At 39.8% G+C, this 20,277-nt stretch overlaps 1 protein-coding gene across 1 annotated transcript in view; it reads right to left on the bottom strand.

Moving 5' to 3' along the window:
• Nucleotides 1-3,949: 3,949 nt before the first annotated feature.
• The window catches only part of ALDH16A1 (aldehyde dehydrogenase 16 family member A1), a 193,393-nt gene continuing 177,065 nt past the window's right edge, over nt 3,950-20,277 (bottom strand). The window contains exon 17 of the mRNA XM_053690767.1: nt 3,950-4,298. Within this exon, the coding sequence (XP_053546742.1) occupies nt 4,125-4,298 (174 nt within the window). The 3' untranslated portion in view covers nt 3,950-4,124. The remainder of the gene's footprint in view (nt 4,299-20,277) is intronic.

Genomic DNA, 20,277 nt, shown 5'->3' with positions numbered 1-20,277 from the left:
AGTGGTACGCTTTGCTGAAGTAGAAACTGCTCCTTCCACCTTAGGGACCGTCTGCCATAAGTCCCATGTAGTGGCGTCTATTGGAAACATTTTTCTAAATATAGGAGGTGGGGAAAAGGGCACACCGGGTCTATCCCACTCCTTGCTAATAATTTCTGTAAGCCTTTTAGGTATAGGAAAAACGTCAGTACACACCGGCACCGCATAGTATCTATCCAGCCCACACAATTTCTCTGGAATTGCAACTGTGTTACAGTCATTCAGAGCAGCTAATACCTCCCCAAGCAATACACGGAGGTTCTCAAGCTTAAATTTAAAATTAGAAATCTCTGAATCAGGTTTCCCCGAGTCAGAGATGTCACCCACAGACTGAAGCTCTCCGTCCTCATGTTCTGCATACTGTGACGCAGTATCAGACATGGCTCTAACAGCATTTGCGCGCTCTGTATCTCTCCTAACCCCAGAGCTATCGCGCTTGCCTCTTAATTCAGGCAATCTAGATAATACCTCTGACAGGGTATTATTCATGATTGCAGCCATGTCCTGCAAGGTAATCGCTATGGGCGTCCCTGATGTAATTGGCGCCATATTAGCGTGCGTCCCCTGAGCGGGAGGCAAAGGGTCTGACACGTGGGGAGAGTTAGTCGGCATAACTTCCCCCTCGACAGAACCCTCTGGTGATAATTCTTTTATAGATAAAGACTGATCTTTACTATTTAAGGTGAAATCAATACATTTAGTACACATTCTCCTATGGGGCTCCACCATGGCTTTCAAATATAATGAACAAGTAGGTTCCTCTGTGTCAGACATGTTTAAACAGACTAGCAATGAGACTAGCAAGCTTGGAAAACACTTTTAAACAAGTTTACAAGCAATATAAAAAACGTTACTGCGTCTTTAAGAAACACAAATTTTCCCAAATTTTGAAATAACAGTGAAAAAATGCAGTTACACTAACAAAATTTTTACAGTGTATGTAATAAGTTAGCAGAGCATTGCACCCACTTGCAAATGGATGATTAACCCCTTAATACCAAAAACGGAATAACAAATGACAAAAACGTTTTTTAAACAGTCACAACTGCCACAGCTCTACTGTGGCTTTTTACCTCCCTCAATACCACTTTTGAAGCCTTTTGAGCCCTCCAGAGAAGTCCTGGATCATGCAGGAAGAAGCTGGTTGTCTGTGTCTGTAATTTTTGCTGTGCAAAAAAACGCCAAAATAGGCCCCTCCCACTCATATTACAACAGTGGGAAGCCTCAGGGAACTGTTTCTAGGCAAAATTCAAGCCAGCCATGTGGAAAAAACTAGGCCCCAATAAGTTTTATCACCAAACATATGTAAAAAACGATTAAACATGCCAGCAAACGTTTTAAAATACACTTTTATAAGAGTATGTATCTCTATTAATAAGCCTGATACCAGTCGCTATCACTGCATTTAAGGCTTTACTTACATTACTTCGGTATCAGCAGCATTTTCTAGCAAATTCCATCCCTAGAAAAATATTTTAACTGCACATACCTTATTGCAGGAAAACCTGCACGCTATTCCCCCTCTGAAGTTACCTCACTCCTCAGAATATGTGAGAACAGCAAAGGATCTTAGTTACTTCTGCTAAGATCATAGAAAACGCAGGCAGATTCTTCTTCTAAATACTGCCTGAGATAAACAGTACACTCCGGTACCATTTAAAAATAACAAACTTTTGATTGAAGAAATAAACTAAGTATAAAACACCACAGTCCTCTTACGACCTCCATCTTAGTTGAGAGTTGCAAGAGAATGACTGGATATGGCAGTGAGGGGAGGAGCTATGTAGCAGCTCTGCTGTGGGTGATCCTCTTGCAACTTCCTGTTGGGAAGGAGAATATCCCACAAGTAATGGATGATCCGTGGACTGGATACACTTAACAAGAGAAATAGGCCCCTCCCTACCATACACTCAGAGTCAGAGGGCCTTAAAAAAGTACTCCTAGGAGTAATCTAACAAGCCATGTGGAAAACTAGGCCCCAAATAAAGATTTATCACCCTCAGAGAAAAAACGTTTTTATTTTTTATAAATCATGCAAACGTTTTTACACTAAGTAATATAAGTATTAACATGAATATTACCCTTATTTGCAAGCATGATACCAGTTGTTGTTAAATCACTGTATCAGGCTTACCTTAAATATACCAGGCACTGTCAGCATTTTCAAGACCTTATCTCTCTAGAAAAAAATAAACTGAACATACCTCAAAGCAGGCAATCTGCAGACCGTCCCCCCAACTGAAGTTTTCTTTCCATACTCTTCAGTTATGTGTGAGAACAGCAATGGATCTTAGTTACAAACCGCTAAGATCATCAAAACCTCCAGGCACAATTCTTCTTCCAATTTCTGCCTGAGAGTAAAAACAGTACAACGGCGGTACTGTTTAAAAATAACAAACTTTTGATTGAAGGTAAAAACTACACTAAGTCAACACATCTCTCTTGATACTTCCTTTCTTGTCTAGAGCTGCAAGAGAATGACTGGGGGTGGCAGTTAGGGGAGGAGCTATATAGACAGCTCTGCTGTGGGTGTCCTCTTGCAGCTTCCTGTTGGGAAGGAGAATATCCCACAAGTAATGGATGAACCCGTGGACTGGATACACCTTTACAAGAGAAAATATATTAATATAACCATGTTGGTTATGCAATTCTGGAGAAGACTTTAATCTTATTTCATGATTCAGATAGAGCATGCAATTTTAAGCAACTTTCTAATTTACTTCAATAATCACATTTTATTTGTTCTGATGGTATCTTTTGTTGAAAAACAGGGATGTATGCTTTGGAGACTGCTCATTTCTGGAGCACTATATGGCAGCAGTTTTACAAGTATGTTATCCAATTGCAAGAGCACTAGATGGCAGCACTATTTCATTCCATGAAGTGCTCCAGATGCCTACCTAGATATCTCTTTAACACAGAATATCATGGGAACTAAGCAAGTTTGATAATATATGCAAATTGGAAACCATTTTTTTTTTGTTTGGATTTTATAACCCTTTAAGTTAAAATGTTTCAGTAATGTGTTATAACAAATATCTATTTGTATCATATGCAAAGCTTTAGAAAAATATGGAAATTTGATAGAAATTGTCTGTGTTCAACTGCGTAATTGAAATGTTGATCATAATCTCTACCTTATCCCCATATATGTTTAAATACAAAATTTGACCCTGTTATTATTAAATGACCAGGTTAAGTAAAGGGTGCAGTCTTTTTCTAGATGGGCTTGCATACAGTATACATTAGAATAATTTTAAGTTGAAAATAATTTAAAGGGAAACATTTCTCTGCAATTAGAGTTTAAGTGAATGTGGATCTATACTTATTGTACATATCCTGTTTTATGTACATGTAATAACTTTGGGGCAAGTGTGACCCTGAATTAAAGCATAAAGTTAAGGAAAAAGTTACTTCTATAGCTTCTATTGGGTGGAACAATAGAGAGAAGAGAAAAAGAGGAATTAAAAATGCATTAAATATCTCTAGCCTTTGGGTAAAACCGGTGCTTATCCCAAGCCCTTTAGAGTGGCCAAAATGTAAATTCTGCAAAATAAGTTTTCTTTACATAATGCTATAAATTTTCTAAAACAGCTATAAGTTTGCTGCATTTTGAAGTAAACTTAAGTTACAGAATAGGCTTTTTATCCTGTCTAGGATGTGTGAGACGAGCAGTTTGTAAAAAATAACAAGAGATGCTTAATGTCCCTTTAAGGGCTATGAAGTGGTTAAGAACTTGTTTGGGAGATGGAGAAGGTTGTTTTATGGCACACATATGTTTTCTTTAATAGAAAAATCAATTTATCCAAATTCAAAAATCCTCTTTGCAGACAGGATAAAACAAAGAATTCCCAAATTATCAGTACTACTTCTACTGTAAGGTCGGAGCACTACACCACAAACACAACAATGGAATTAACAGCTTTATTGAAAATAGAATTGTAAAATATGTGTCTGGTTGTTTTCTAAATAAGGTCCATTAAACATTATAATAATGTTTATTACAGTACAAATCAATTACATGTAACTTGCTCCCTGGGTTTTCTTATTGGTTTAGTTTCATATAATAAATGTATTAACTACAATTAGTTGGCAAAAATCTCTCCCATTGGTATCCAGATGTTTTTACATTGGGTGGCTTGGTACAGGAACTCTTCACCAACTCCCTGTTCGGTGCTTTCCCAGTCTCTCGATTCGCCATAATTAACCCAGGTGCGTTTACAGTTTTCTGCGGACGACCATTCCACAAATTTGGAACCCTGTTGGCAAAACAATTTTTTTTTTTTTTGTTTTTTTAATACCAAAGTGCAAACATATATCTACTCCACTATACAAAAACAGGCAGTAACATAAGCAACATTATCCAGTGCCCAGGTATTATGGAAGAGAGATGTAAAGAAATTTTTTTTTAACTATTTTATACATGAATTTAAAAAATAATAATTTATGCTTACTTGATAAATTATTTTCTTTCCTGGCATGGAGAGTCCATGATTAGATTGAATTTCTGTTGGGAATTCAGCTCCTGGCCACCAGGAGAAGGCAAAGACACCCCAGCACAGCTTAAGTATCCCTCCCACTTCCCATAATACCCAGTCATTCAGCCAAGGGAAAAGGAAAGAGAAAGAGGAACACAAGGGGTATAACTGCCACCTTAAAAATGATAAAAAAAAAAGGGCGGTCGTGGACTCCCCATGCCAGGAAAGAAAATAATTTATCAGGTAAGCATACATTTTGTTTTCTTTCCAATGGCATGGAGAGTCCACAATTCCATTCAATTACTGTTGGGAAACCAATACCCAAGCCAGAGAGGACACAGAATGAACAGGGAGGGAGAACTAAGGCAGGCAGACCTAAACCGAAGGCACCAGCTCTTGAAGCACTGAAGGCACCACTGCTTGAAGCAAAAGAAAAACTCAAGGTTGTAAAAAGATTAAAAGGCATGCAAAGAGGACAAAAAAGTTGTCGTTCCCTGGAAGCTTCGTCCTTAAAGGCCCAGGAATATGCCTTAACTCTGGATAGCATATCTCTTTATGCATCTACAGCTTGTCACATGTTGAGAATCGCACAAAAGTCTGCAGGTAGCTAGGCTGATGCTATTCCTATGCACCAATTAGAAACTTCAGGTTGTAACAATCATTAGAAGGAAACCACCTTACTATGAGAAAAATTATATCAATGAAACCATATACATATTAATGTCCCAAAACCATTTAAGAAAAAATTGCTTTGGCATAGGACAAAAACCATGATGCAACAATACTGGGCAGGATATTTTCTTAATATGAGAATATTTTAAGAAGTCCATATACTTAAAAGCTGTAAGCAAGAAAATAAACATATTAGTGTCCTAAGATCACTACGAAAATAAAGTCTTTAAAAAAAGGACCATACATGATGCCACAGGCATATGTAGAAATTTTCCTCAACATGAGGAAGGTTAAATTATTGTGTCCATCTACATGAAATGAGATATAATGGAAATAAACCTATTAAGTGTCCAAAGATCACTAAGAAAAATAAGGATCTCACATAGGACAAGAAGTGATGTTCTATTAACCAAAATCTCCTCAATATGAAAGGAGAAAATTAGAGCCCATATACATATAATATGTTAACAAGAAGAATCTTAGTGTCCTAAGATCACTAAGAAATATATATGTTACCTTGGACAAGATATGATGTCATATGCATTAGTAGGAATCATCTCAAAATGAGAGAGATTATAATATTGAGTCAATTTACATAACATAGGGTAACAGAAAAATAGACATATAGAATCCTAAGATCAGTAAGAAATATATAAATATGTCTCATATGACAAGACCTGATGTCACAGACATTAGCAGAAATCAGCTCAATATGAGATAGGATTATATAATTGTACCCTTATACATCAAATAGGGTAATATAAATATAAACCTATTAGTGTCCTAAGATCCAATATAAAAGAGATCACGGGTAAAAATCCCCATCGATATGAATATCAGAGATATATAAATTATATAATTCAGAGATATTAAATAAGTAAAGGGGAAAAAAGAATCCCTAAAGGCATATATTTAATATGTCCAGTAGAAAGGATCGTATAAGCAGAACACGATGGTTATAAAAATGTCACAATATACTTCTACTGTAGGAGAGGATTAAACCTGAAATGCCAGAAAACCACCACTAGATGGCAGTAAATAACCGGGAATTCCTGATAAGTAAATTGAAACTGTTTTAAGTACAAAAGTGAACTATAACTGTACTAAAAAAAATTAAAGCATGCACACAAATTACATATAAAATGGAATACAAAAGAAGTATTAAGAACCGTCTATGGAAAGAAAACTATTTAACTCTTCCTATAAAGCAGCCCCAATCACATCAGGAGAGTCACTGACAGAGAGTCAACCCTGGAAATACTCAGACCTATTAATTAGACACCTCTATGTTCAGGTAGAAGAGAGCTTATATACAGGAATGGGTATTAAGACTGCACCAGCCAGACTAAGAAGGGCACCAGTAGCTGCTCCAAAAAAATATGCCTCTGGCTGTATAAAAGTGGATTGTACTGAACGTATTAACCCCCACTTAGATGAAAAACTAAGGGCGCGTATTGCGATTGCCCCAAAAAAGGGTTAGTCAGCATGAGGATGAGAGAGAGAGCACACGCCATAATCAGTATGGATGCTGGAGATAGGCCACGCCACAAGCAGCAGCCTTCCACTCCACAGCACGCTAACTGAACCACGCCAAAAACACAGAGATAAGTCTTCACTTATATAAATAAAAATGAGGACACCTGATAACCTACTTTTGTAAAGAAGCAGACACAAGTAAGAAGTGCCCACGGACTCTACTGTCACCTTATTCCAGTCACAGCATGAGTCACTGAGTATGAGTCAGTATGGGCATCAGTACAGCACCTGGTATTTCCAGGCAGTTTCTCATTCAAGTATTAACCAGGCCCGACCCTGCTTATCTTCCGAGATTAGACGAGATTGGGTGCAGTCAGGGTGGTGTGGCTGTATGCTCCAGGAGATCCACCTCTGAAGCAGCATATGCTCTGCTATCTGCATGAATTGCCGCAGAGCAGAGACCAGTGAACAAGGGAGGCATAGCGATGTGTCCAGCAGAGAAACCATTGGGCACCTATAAGCAACATACATGTCAGGCTGACAAGTCAGCAGTGTCACAAAGAGAAGTTCCACACACACCCAGTGAAAATAAAGGCTTAATGCCCCTAGTTCATACACCTAATAGCCCAAATGAATGGGCGAAAAGGTGCCAAAAATATTAGCTTTGCTTTGCGTACAATTGCGACAGATACTGATAACTGGGTTTCCCTCATGGCCATTGCATGGCGGTTGCTTTAATAAACTGAAACAGCACTGAGAGCTAGTACAAAGGCCTTATATGCGTGATAAGGGAAGTGACTGAACGCCTATTATCCATTATCGATCCCTGTCTCCCTTGAGGACTATGTTTGTGTCACTGTGCCCACACAATTACCTCACAGACATGCAGGGGTTAAAGGGACATATAACCCAACATTTTTCTCTCATTATTCAGATAGAGCATACAATTTAAAACAACTTCCCAATTTACTTCTATTATTTAATTTGCTTCCTTCTCTTGTTATCCTTTTGCTGAAAGGTTTATCTAGGTAAACTCAGGAGCAGCAAATAACCTAGGTTCTAGCTGCTGATTGGTGGCTGCATATATATACACTGATTGTCATTGGCTCACCCAAGTGTTCAGTTAGAAACCAGAAGTGCATTGCTGCTCCTTCAACAAATGATACCAAGATAATTAAACAAATGAGATAATAGAAGTAAATTAGCAAGATGCTTAAAATTATATCCTCTATCTGAATCATGAAAGAAAAAATGTTGGGTTTCATGTCCCTTTAACTGCTTATTATATCCTGAATCAAGGATATACTCTTTGCTTAGACCCTTCACTGAGGAAATAATGTCCTGTCTAAAGTAAAAATAAAGGACTTACCCTCTAGGGTCTTACTGTGGAGCAGTCACAGCACGTACAGGTTTGCCAGCTTCATCCAGACTCCTGACAGGGACCTGAGTAGACAGGAAAACCTCCCAGCGACCTCCAGCAGCTACCAATACTCTTACTCAAGAGGATTACATGGACACAGCATTACCCCTTAAATTGCAACAGTCAACAACAGAAAATCTCCCCATATGAGAGAAGATATAGTATTACGCCCAAGTAAATAAAAGGACATAAATATTGCCACAGACATTTATTGAGCCCATATGCATAAAATTATGATATTTGCATTTGTAAGCAAAGAACTCAACTCCCTCCCTGAACAGAGATTTTTAACCCTGATCAAAAATCTGTAAATTTAAGGCAGACAACTTAAAAATATAAAGAGGGATAAACAGAACCCACTGTACAGGCAACTGACATATACCAGGGAAAAAAAGAAGGCACTAAACAACACTGCTTGAGGATCTTACTCAGAAACCAGCCATGAATGAACAGCATATAAACCAATATATACTAAAAAAATATACTTTATATCCCTCAAAGGAAATGAAAGTTAAAAACCTTAGCTAAGGATAAAATCAACATATAAATAATTTTATGGATATCATATATATATATATATATATGTTTAAAAGGATTGCTGTGTCAAAACAGTATTTTTAAAGCAAAAAAACTGAGAATTTGCATATCTTACCCACAATTCTCTTGTGCATTGGAAACATTGTATATCAAGAATTTCTGGGGAAAAGCATGCGGGGATACTTGCCAAGATGTACTAATTTCCTATGCAAATATTTACATTGATTTATATATATATATATATATATATATATATATATATATATATATATATATATAACTTATACCAATCAGAGGCATCACATTCTTTATCTTAGATGCATAAATACGAGGAACTGTCACTAGATGGCAGACAATACCAGTAAATAAATCCTCCTAGGAAAGGATCAACAATCCAGTACTGGGTAATAACATGACAAAATTGAGACACAATGGTTGTCTACTAGAAATAAAGAGTACTGCTTCCAACTTCACAAAATTATATGGGGTCATATTTTCAAACAGCCACCAGATAGCAGCCTATGGCTTTTGGCCTTACAAACAAAGAGCAGGTGAATGTCATCTTTAAGACAAATATACCCTGTATCCTGCAATAAAATATAGACCCTTAAATAAAATATCCAGGCCCGTTGCAGCAGCGAAAACACCCTCACGGCCAAAGTGGAAGGAAGCGACAAAATCTTATGCCCAGAACCGGAGCAAAATCCAAGAGGTCCGGTAAAAGTAAAGGGAAAGTAAAAAAAAACAAACTAAAAGAGCTTATCCTCCATATATTTGACATTTATAGCAGGAACACTGCAAACAAGAGATACCCCCGCTAAAAAATAGGGGCTAACTTAATACACCAAAGAATTAACAGCAGAGATCAAGCTAACTGAGCTATAATAGATATGCTCCTTGCTATACTCCATAGGAGTGAAATAAACTGCATATTACAGACGCAGTATTATGTGTCTCTAGTGTATTTGAGCCATTATATCTAACAGAGTCCGAAGCTCTATCTACTATGTCATAGATTTTCTTGGACTCCACTCTGCTCCAGCTCATGACATATCCTGAACCCAGGATATATATAGTCTCCCAGACCCCCTAAGAGGGTTATCAATTCCCAACCGGTCACTAGGTAATGTGTCCCTTAACAGGCCCCCCCCATAAGGGGAAAGAGTAAAGTAAAAGGACTTACCCTTCAGGTTCTTCTGCTGTGGAGCAGTCACAGCACTTCCAGGTCTGTCAGCTTCATACAGACTTCTGACAGGGACCTAAGTTAGAAGGAAAGCAGAGTAAATAACCCAGGTTGCCGGGGGTGTGACGCTGACCTGTTATGTCAACGTGCAACACGTGCAGTGCGAAGCTTGGTGGAGTTGGAGACACTGGAGCGGCACACAAGCTGTGTGGTCTGCTCTGCCTGGAAGTTTTCTACAGCCCAGTCGGGGCTCCTGTAGCCTGGAGGACGCCACTAGGGCCTAGTGGGAAGTGCAACGCTGGTGAGCGGCTAGGAGGAGAAGGCGATACTGCCTCGGTTGCTGCACAGTTAGCACAAGAAGGGCCTAGGGCCTCTTTTCTCTTCACATAGACCCAGCCAATCAAGCGGCTGTATAGAGCTCGAAAGTCGAAGCCGCAGCATTGCCTCAGAACAGGAGGCCCCTTCAACCCCCAAACAAGACAGACAGCTAAGGAGGTAGAATTACCATAAGGCATAACAGACTCCTCCATTCAAGAGTTAGAGGTAAGCCTCCTATCTATAGAATGGTCTACACAGCATGATAGACCTCAGTCACAATCTTACTCTTTGAAATGTCTCTAGAATTGTCAGCTGGGACTGCAGATACGAATAAACTGTAGGCTGTGGTCTGTTAAACAACATGGGATGCACATTTTCCCTCTGCAATGATTTATGGCGGCTTCTCCCTGTATATCTGCATTTTAAAACATCTTTACAGTAGAACATTTTGCCATATTTAATCTAAGATAGATTCAAGGTCTATTCATTAGATATATGCTTTTGGAGGGTCTTTTTCTTTTCCTTTTCAAGAATTGAAAGTGTGCTATTTCTATAACGAACTGATTGAAATAAGATCTGGTGGGAATTTTGCACACTAATTCAAGATCACTAGTATCAAATAATCAACTTTCACGTTGAAACATTTGTCTGGCTCCTTATATCTAGTAATTTCAAGCCTTACCTAGGAAAGAAGTGATCTGTTACACTAGGTACTTATTGAATTAACATTAAAATTTACCTGTCAAATAAAAAAAAATAAGTTTAAACTAACAATTAAAATAATATAATTATTAAACTAAAATTAAACTAACTACCAATTAAATAAAACTAAACTACCCATTAAAAAAATCCTAACATTATCTTGAATTGCATCTCTTGCATTGAAGATTCAGTGTACGGCGGCGACCGCATAAAGAGGATGCTCCGTGCCAGATGTCTTCAGGATGGACCCGCTCCACGCCTCCGAGATCAAGATAGAAGAGGCCGCCTGGATGAAGATTGAAGAGGCCCGCCTGGATGAAGATTGAAGTGGCCGCCTGGATGAAGATTGAAGTGGCCGCCTGGATGAAGATTGAAGATGCCGCCTGGATGAAGATTGAAGATGCCGCCTGGATGAAGACTTCTTGCTGCTTGGATCAGGACTTCGCCGCCGGGATGAAGATCGTTCAAGCGGGACTTCAAAAACGGTAAGTGGATCGTAAGGGGGTTAGTGTTAGGCTTTTTTAAGGGTTTACTGGGTGGGTTTTATTTTTTAGTTTAGGGTCTGAGCAGTAAAAGAGCTAAATGCCCTTTTAAGGGCAATGCCTATACAAATGCCCTTTTCAGGGCAATGGGTAGCTTAGGTTTTTTAGTTAATTTTTTTTTATTTTGTGGGTTTAGGGGGGTGGGGGTTTGTAATGTTAGTGGGTCTTTGTAATTTTTTTTCACTAAAAGAGCTGCTATCTTTAGGGCAATGCCCTTTTAAGGTTTTTTATTTTGGGGTGTTTTTATGGGTATTAGAATAATTTTTTTATTTTTGATAATTTGTTATTTTGTGTAATGTATTTTTTAGGGGGTGTTTTTTTTTTTTCTTCCTTTTTTTTTAGCAAAAGAGCCGTTTAACTTAGGGCAATGCCCTACAAAAGGCCCTTTTAAGGGCCCTACAAAAGGACATTTTAAGGGCCCTTGGTAGTTTTTTTTGGGGGGGGGGGGTTGTAGTATAGTGTTAGGGGGTGTTTGTATTTTTTTTGGAGCAAAAGAGCTGTTTAACTCAGGGCAATGCCCTACAAAAAGCCCTTTTAAGGGCTCCCCAAAAGGCCATTTTAAGGGCCCTTGGTAGTATATTCTAGATTAGGCTTTTTATTTTCTGTGTTTTTTTTTTTTTAAATTTTTTTAAAAGAGTATTAGAATAGGAATAATCTTTATTTTTTGGATAATTTCGTAGTTTTTTTTTTTTTGTAATGTTAGGTTTTAGTTTAAAGCAGGTTAGGTTTTATTTCACAGGTAAGTTTGTATTTATTTTAACTAGGTAGTTATTAAATAGTTAATACCTATTTACTAACTAGTCTACCTAGTTAAAATAAATACAAACTTACCTGTGAAATAAAAATAAAACCTAAGCTAGCTACAATGTAACTATTAGTTATATCGTAGCTACCTTAGGTTTTATTTCACAGGTAAGTATTTAGTGTTAAATAGGAATTATTTAGTTAATAACTGTAATTTTAATTTAGATCTAATTGCATTATGTTAAAGGGACAGTCTACACCTGAATTTTTATTGTTTTAAAAGATAGATAATCCCTTTATTACCCATTTCCCAGTTTTGCATAACTAACACATTTATAATAATATACTTTTAACCTCTGTAATTATCTTGTATCTAAGCCTCTGCAAACTGCCCATTTTTTCAGTTCTTTTGACAGACTTGCAGTCTAGCCAATCAGTGCCTGCTCCCAGATAACTTCTCGTGCACGAGCACAGTGTTATCTATATGAAATGCGTGAACTAACACCCTCTAGTGGTGAAAAACTGTTAAAATACAATCTGAAAGCGGTGGGCTTCAAGGTCTAAGAAATTAGCATATGAACCTCCTAGGTTAAGCTTTCAACTAAGAATACCAAGAGAACAAAGCAAAATTGGTGATAAAAGTAAATTGGAAAATTGTTTAAAATTACATGCTCTATCTGAATCATGAAAGTTTATTTTGGCCTAGACTGTCCCTTTAAAGTTAGGGGATGTTAGGGTAAGGTTTAGGGTTACGTTAGGGTTAGGTTTAGGGGTTATTATAATTTAAATTTAGGTTGTTGCGATGTGGGGGGCTGGCGGTTTAGGGGTTAAAAGGGTTATTTAGTGGTAGTGATGTGGGAGGCCAGAGGTTTAGGGGTTAATAACTTCATTAAGTTGCGGCGATGTTGGGGCGGAATAGACGTTAATAACTTTAGTATAGAAGTGGCGATGTTGGGGTGCGGCGGAATAGGGGTTTATAACTTTAGTATAGTGGTGGCAAAATCGGGAGCGGCAGATTAGGGGTTAATAATTTTATTTTGGTGGGGACGATATCGGGAGCGGCAGATTAGGGGTTAATAACCGTAGGCAGGCGTCGGCGATGTCAGGGGCAGATTAGGGGTGTTTAGGCTCAGGGTTTTTGTTTGTTTTGTCAGGGTTTAAACAGTATTTTCTTTTTCCCCATAGACATCAATGGGGCTGCGTTTACGGAGCTTTTGTTTCCGTGATCGCAGGTGCTAGACTTTTTTTTGCCGGCTCTCCCCATTGATGTCTATGGGGAAAGCGTGCACTAGCACGTCAAAACACTGCTTGTTTTGGGTGCGATATGAAGCTTAAAATCTCCATATCGCACGCGCAAGCCGTTTTTTTTTAAAACTTGTAATGGCAGCACTATAGGGAATTTCCCTATAGTGCTCAAAACTCACAATCTAGCTGTATATTTGCAAGACCCCCATCTTTCAGATGTGGAACATAGTAAGATCAAAGCCAGATGGCTCAGGGAATCATTCTTTTCCATATACAAAAAGGTGGCACGAGGAGTAATGATATTACTCCATACTAAACTTTAAAATCTTACGTGTAATACAAGATAAAGAGGGTAGATATTTATTTCTGAAAAATATAAATTATGCAAGAAACCCCAGCCAAAGGCTTAAATACCTCCCCCACTTCCCTCATCCCCCAGTCATTCTGCCAAGGGAACAAGGAACAGTAGGAGAAATATCAGGGTGAAAAAAAAAAAAAGGTGCCAGAAGAATTTTATTTTACTGCCGCCTCAAACAAAACAAGGGTGGGAGCTGTGGACTATTCCCATCAGAATAAAAGAAAATTATCAGGTAAGCATAATTTATGTTTTTCTTTTTTAACGGGAAGAGTCCACAGCTGCATTCATTACTTTTGGGAAAACAATACCCAAGCTAGAGGACACTGAATGCAAACAACGGATGGGTACAAAAATGCGGCCCCTTCGAAAGGCACCACAGCCTGAAATTACCCGACACCCTATAAAAATATAAACGACACGGGTAAAAAAACGAAGCCCAGGTAACTGAACATGAGTTACACCACCAGCAAAGCCAAGCTAGAGACCACTCAGACCCAGAGTCCGCCGAGCACAAACAGTCTTCGAAGAGTCAGGCCCGCGGCTCGACTCCCATGAAGAGTACCCAGCCAAAAAACAAGGACCGCTAGCTACCTGCCCCCAAAAAGGAGAACAGATTCCCAGATAAATCCAAAGGATCAATCCAGACGGCTCAACAAACATAGAACAACCCACGGTTGTCTTACGATAGTAGCGCCCAGGGAGACGAACTCCCTAGAAACACGAGGGCCTGATAAAAAAAAATCCATACTCAGGGAAATACGTCCCAAAGAGGACTTGAGGACAGCCTCGTATCCCTGACACAGTACCATACCATAAGGTACCCCAGAAAAACATGAGATCCCTGTTGCACCGTATCAGATCGAAACCTGCAGGCTAGGCAAGCATAGACAGCAGAAATAGGATAACCATCCCAGCAGGTAACAAAGAGTTCTCCAAGAGAACACCAACCGTCTGAACAGGAACTCTCAATGACCAGCTTCTAGGTAGGAAGCTGACTCAGCCATCGTGGAGCCCAAACCACCGAAAGGTGTTTTAAAGCCTGCTAGCACACATTCAAGGTGCAAATAGCTGTAGCTGGTTTCAAACTGCAAACCTTTCAAAAACTCCACAACAGCCCTCTGAATATCGGTCTCTAAGGAGCGTCCCCTCCCAGCACCAGTAAAAAAGAGAAAGACATCAAAAGTGCTCCCACCAAAGGGGAGGACAGACTCTAGAAGAAAACGGTCAACCTGCATACATTAACTGATCCCCGACCTTCCCTCCAGGGTAATGGTCCCAGCCCAAAGGCTAGTCAAAGACCGAAGACAAAAGTCCCTGACCTCTGGAAGAAATAAAGGATGGATCTAAGAGGATCAAAGCCCCCGAGTAGAACTATGACCGCTACTACAAACGGCATGCTACCGTAAGTAAGGACAGACTTTGTGCTCGGGTTCGAGACCCCCTACACTGCTGTCTTCCCTAGGAAGTGGGCTCTCAGAACCCCAGCATCTAAACATCAGAATCCAACATTTAACAGGAGCCCAGTAGGGTTCAAACCCTCAACCTCCTGCTGCAGGAATGGTGGGACCAGTTATTGCTACTCCACATCTCCCTTTCCAGGATTCTGAAAACGCAAAAAGGGAAAAACCCTTACAAGGCAAGAAAACAAGGACCCACAGGTCGCCACAGATACTAAGGTAACTCCGAACCAGGAGAACCCATCCCCCACTCTAGGAGAGAAGGGGACTAAAGCAACGGAAACCACCCTACCATAGAGGCGAGACACCTCGGTCATATCGCCAACCCAGTTGAAAGACACCTGGAGTCTACACGGAATATCAAATGCGCCAGAAGACCAGTAGGGACCCGTCAGAAAGAACTAGAACTAAAGCCACAGGCAGATAGGCATCTCCCATGAGAAACAGAGCCCCGCCCCCTCAGAGAGGCACACAGGACCACAAACACCTAAGGTGAGACCGAACCGTCCACACCCAATCCAGGGAGAGACATGGTCCTAGGCCAGAGTCCTCAAAAAACTAAATCGATCGAAAGATCTAACTTCCTGAGGAACCGTAAGCTGCCCCCCATGATTAGGAGCGCACCATCTAAAGTCCGTAGACTTGGCGATCTAGCAACAGCCTCAAACCCAAGAGTCTGAAAGAACTCCTGGACAGTTTAAGATTCGGCACCCAGTGCTCCTGGATCGCCAGGAAAAATCTTGTAGACAAGCGTAACCACGTGTTACACACGCTGGCAAGGTAACAACCAACACCCGAAGGTGAATGTGAACCCTGGACCTTGCTTGCCATCCCAGTGAGATAGACGTAAATCACCCTCCACGAAGCCCCTAACAGAGCATTGGGGATAAATGGTCAACTACCTGTCCCCAGAAGGGCGACCGACTATAACCAACCTCGGCTCTTCACTGTTAAGCCCCAAGGCTAGATTTGCAACGAGGACCCAGATAACACCTGAATGTCGAAGACCATGGTAAGACCAAGGGTATTATGTGGAAGAGACAGCCAGAGATTCTTGCAGGATCAAACTTCCAAAAAAAACCTTTAACAAGGTAAAAGCTAGATGCCTCGCAGTTCCCCACAGAAGGCAGGGAAACCCCTGCACTCCACCTCTTAGAGTAACGCAACTCTGAGCAAAGGAAGGACATGCCCGCGCTTCCAGACCAGATGACCCACCCAAGGCAGGAAGGAAGAAGACTCCGCCACTGCAAGAAAGTTTTTATGAGGCTAAAGAGTCAGCATCCGGAAAAACCTCAAGTGAAGACGCAAATCGTTCACCACTCTGAACACTAGACCACATAGGTCACTCACATCTCCCAACTCCAAAGGAATGGAAACTACGGTTCTTAGTACCTAGGGACCTGAGAGAACCATGATGACGTCTGAAAAAACAGATCCGTATCCAAGACGAGTAGTCAGAAAAAGCCAATATTAGATCGGCACTCACAACCCTCCATGCAGAGACGTATCTTCACACTAGGCCTCGAACTTCGAAATAGGATCTGAGCCCGGAGTCCATATCAATAGGCCAAGTGACATTCAGAATCCGACAGGATTAAATCAGCACCACGAGGGTGACATGAACCCAGGTAACAGCAGAAAAGCATCTGACCAGTACCTGCCTGGTATAAGGACACTTCAGAACTGTCCAAGGTCCAAGAAAATTCACCCCGAAGGATCAATAAATGAACTTAGAAAACATAATTCTATTATTCGAAAAGTGCGCAACTTCCGTGGAAGTGCCCACGCGACCACAAAATCGCAAGTATCGGTTCCAGATAAGAACGTTCTCAACAACGGAATTCTAACAGACATGAGCTTAAGAAAAACAAAATAAACACATCCATCCAGATCAAAAAATAAAAGGAAGGCAGCACCCATCGGGTGAACACCAAAGGTGAATGAGAACGCCAACGGGACTAGCCGTTCAGAGGCCCCATTCACCTAAGCTCAGAACTGGAACTGAAACAAAGGACAAATAAAATGGAGACGTTAAGGAGATTGGCTTTATCCCCAAACGTCGCATCCAGTTTGCCATCCAGCATCTAAGGCCTTGGATCCATCGGCCCACTAGGACTGAGATCCTCTAACATCGCCAAAGCGTGCCTTAAAAGAACACGAAGACGTGCCAGCCTATAACGGAAGGCAAAGCCATCCCTCGTCGGGTCAACGAAAGACCCTGACCCTGAGATTGGGGCCCCTAAAGCCTCAGGGGCCAACGCTTCCCCAGGAGGCCTAACTGAATCAGGCAATCCCACGCCCGACGGCCCTGGTTAACAGAACACAGACAGTATCTTAGATATATTTTACTTGGGAGATATAAATGAGTCAACACCATAGAAATGGCCATGCAGAACCGTGCCGTAACCTCTGGAGGAAACAAGCCACCTTCCAGAGGAGTAAAGGTCATAGGGACACCTGCTTGAGTAGCCGAAAAAGGGTCTGGGGCACGCCCCTCACGGGACATGGAAACCTCGGAGGTGGATGCCTCAAAGCACTCTAAGCTCCCTGATTCGGGAGAAGAGAGTACTCTAGAATGGCAATCGGAACATAACTGATGGGCATTGATTACCCGGGCCATTTCAAATTCATCACAAGATGCATTCTACGTATCGGAGACATCCGTGTCTAACATATCAGATTCCTCCATAATCTTGGGATTACAAAAACTAACTGGCACCCTTTTTACACCCCCAATGGCTGGGCACTCATCACCTCCTGTGAACCAGACAACCCACAAGCTAGACTCTCTCTGTCGCACACAGCATACGGAAGTAAAAAACAACGTAACTGCACCCGTCACAAGGTGCACCGTGCCAGTCACAAAAAGTGCATGCAATCTCGAGAGATCACGTCATGGATAAGGCCGTTATGTTCTGTAAACCGTGAGCCTAGGTATTGCTACACATTAGCAGATAGTACCATATAACAAACATGATTAAAGTCCCCCCTGTTCAATAACCCCCATCAGGAGATATTAACCCATGATTCCTTATTAAGATAAAAGGAGTCCCACTGGGGCCCTACCTTATTTCGTTAACATTACATTCACATATCAAAATAAAATTAAACGATCTTCTTGGAATCTACACCGTGGAACAAGAACACGGCCCTTCAAGCGTGACAGATATTAGCCTTGCTTCTGACATAGACTCAAGTGAATAAAGGTAGGCAGCGAAACTCGTCAACACTGATTACCAAGAAGCATTTAAAATGAGTCAGGATGGCTTCGCAGGAAAACTCTCCCTGCATCTCCGGACTCTAACTTTCATCCATGCTCTCACTGAGAGGCTGACAGGATTACTTAAAACTCCAGTCCCATTACGAAGAGTACTACCCTCCATAAGAGACTCTCTCGAACTTCTGATACTTCTCTGCCAACCTCCTGTGACGAAAGGCAAAGAATGACTGGGGGATGAGGGAAGTGGGGGAGGTATTTAAGCCTTTGGCTGGGGTGTCTTTGCCTCCTCCTGGTGGCCAGGTGCTGTATTTCCCAAAAATAATGAATGCAGCTGTGGACTCTTCCTGTTTAAGAAGAAAATATCAATTCAGAATGAACAATATTTAATAGTCAATGTGTATGGACCAAATGGCCCTAATGAAAAATGTTGGAATATATTAACTAACAATTGGCTTAAATTTCCAAATGATAAGTTTATATTAACAGGAAACTTTAATATTACACCTAATTCTTTTTTAGATAGGAGGAAATTAGGGAAACAAACAAAAAAAACTTAGTTTTACTAAATTTCACTTGAATTATGAGAAAATAACTTTTTCATTAGTCATTCATGCTATGAGTTTGGTAGACGTACGGAGACTGTAAAATCCTAATACTATGGATTATACATGTTATTTAAAATCCCATAATACTCTTTCGAGACTGGATTTATTTCTCATTTCCGAATGTTTGATAAGTAAAACATCGAATTGTACAATATTGGAACATACATTATCTGACCATGCCCCCGTTGCCTTAGAATTGGATATTGGCAAATCCTTTACATTTAACTCTTTTTTCTTTCCTGTATATCTGCAGAAGTCACCCAGTTTCAAATCTATTGTACTCAAAAGTTGGCAAGAATTTAGTTTATTCAATAACCAACATCGAGATAATGTCCCTATTTTCTGGGAAAATGCTAAGGCCTATATGAAAAGCACAATTTAAGGTCGACCTTATATCTGTTTAATTTATATAATTTATACTGCATTAAATTCATGTTTTATATAGTTTGTTAATTATATATATTATATGGTATGTATCCTTTGGCTAATATATCCAGCACCCCTGATATATATTAATAGCTATAATTCACCTGAGATTTATATTTTTTGGCATTTACGGTTAATTTTCTGCATTTGCCAAAATATTTGTGATATAATCAGCTTATTATAGCATTTATCTATCCAATACAGTTACATTTTAGCTTTTTTAGCGCTCCCTAGTTCTTTATTTTGTATCTACTTCATATGTTAAGGATTTGAGATATCTTTTGTGTCTAGTTTGGAGTGTGTGTAACAGTTTAATTTTGGCACAGGTTTTCTCTCCCTTTTTTGTTTTATAATCTCTATTTATCGCAAAATCCTATTAAACAAAATATTGATACATTTTTAGAAGATATCAAGCTCCCCAAAATTTCTGAGTTAGACATTGAAATACTAAATCAACCGATAACAGAACAGGAAATCCACAAAATAATAGCTTCAATGGCCAGAGGGAAAACCCTGGGACCGGATAATTTACCTCTGGAGTTCTACCTGACTTTATCATCTGAAGTTGTTCCAATTTTGAAAGCTCTTTATAAATATTATTTTGAAGATAACTTGAAAATATCAGAAGACTTTAAAAGAGCTAATATTATCTTGATTACTAAACAAAATAAAGATCCTTTAGAAGTAACCTCATACAGACCCATCTCACTCCTGAATCTGGATTATAAAATTTTAACAAAGATCCTAGCAGAAAGGATGAAAAATGTATTACCCAAAATTATTCATAAGGATCAGGTGAGCTTTGTGAGTGGTAGAGCTTCAGAGATGAATGTAAGAAAAAACAGAATTTATGCT

Source organism: Bombina bombina, chromosome 8 (assembly GCF_027579735.1).
Source record: "Bombina bombina isolate aBomBom1 chromosome 8, aBomBom1.pri, whole genome shotgun sequence".
NCBI classification, from domain to species: domain Eukaryota; kingdom Metazoa; phylum Chordata; class Amphibia; order Anura; family Bombinatoridae; genus Bombina; species Bombina bombina.
The sequence above is the reverse complement of the archived record's forward strand: the minus strand, read 5'-3'. Positions and strand labels throughout refer to the sequence as shown.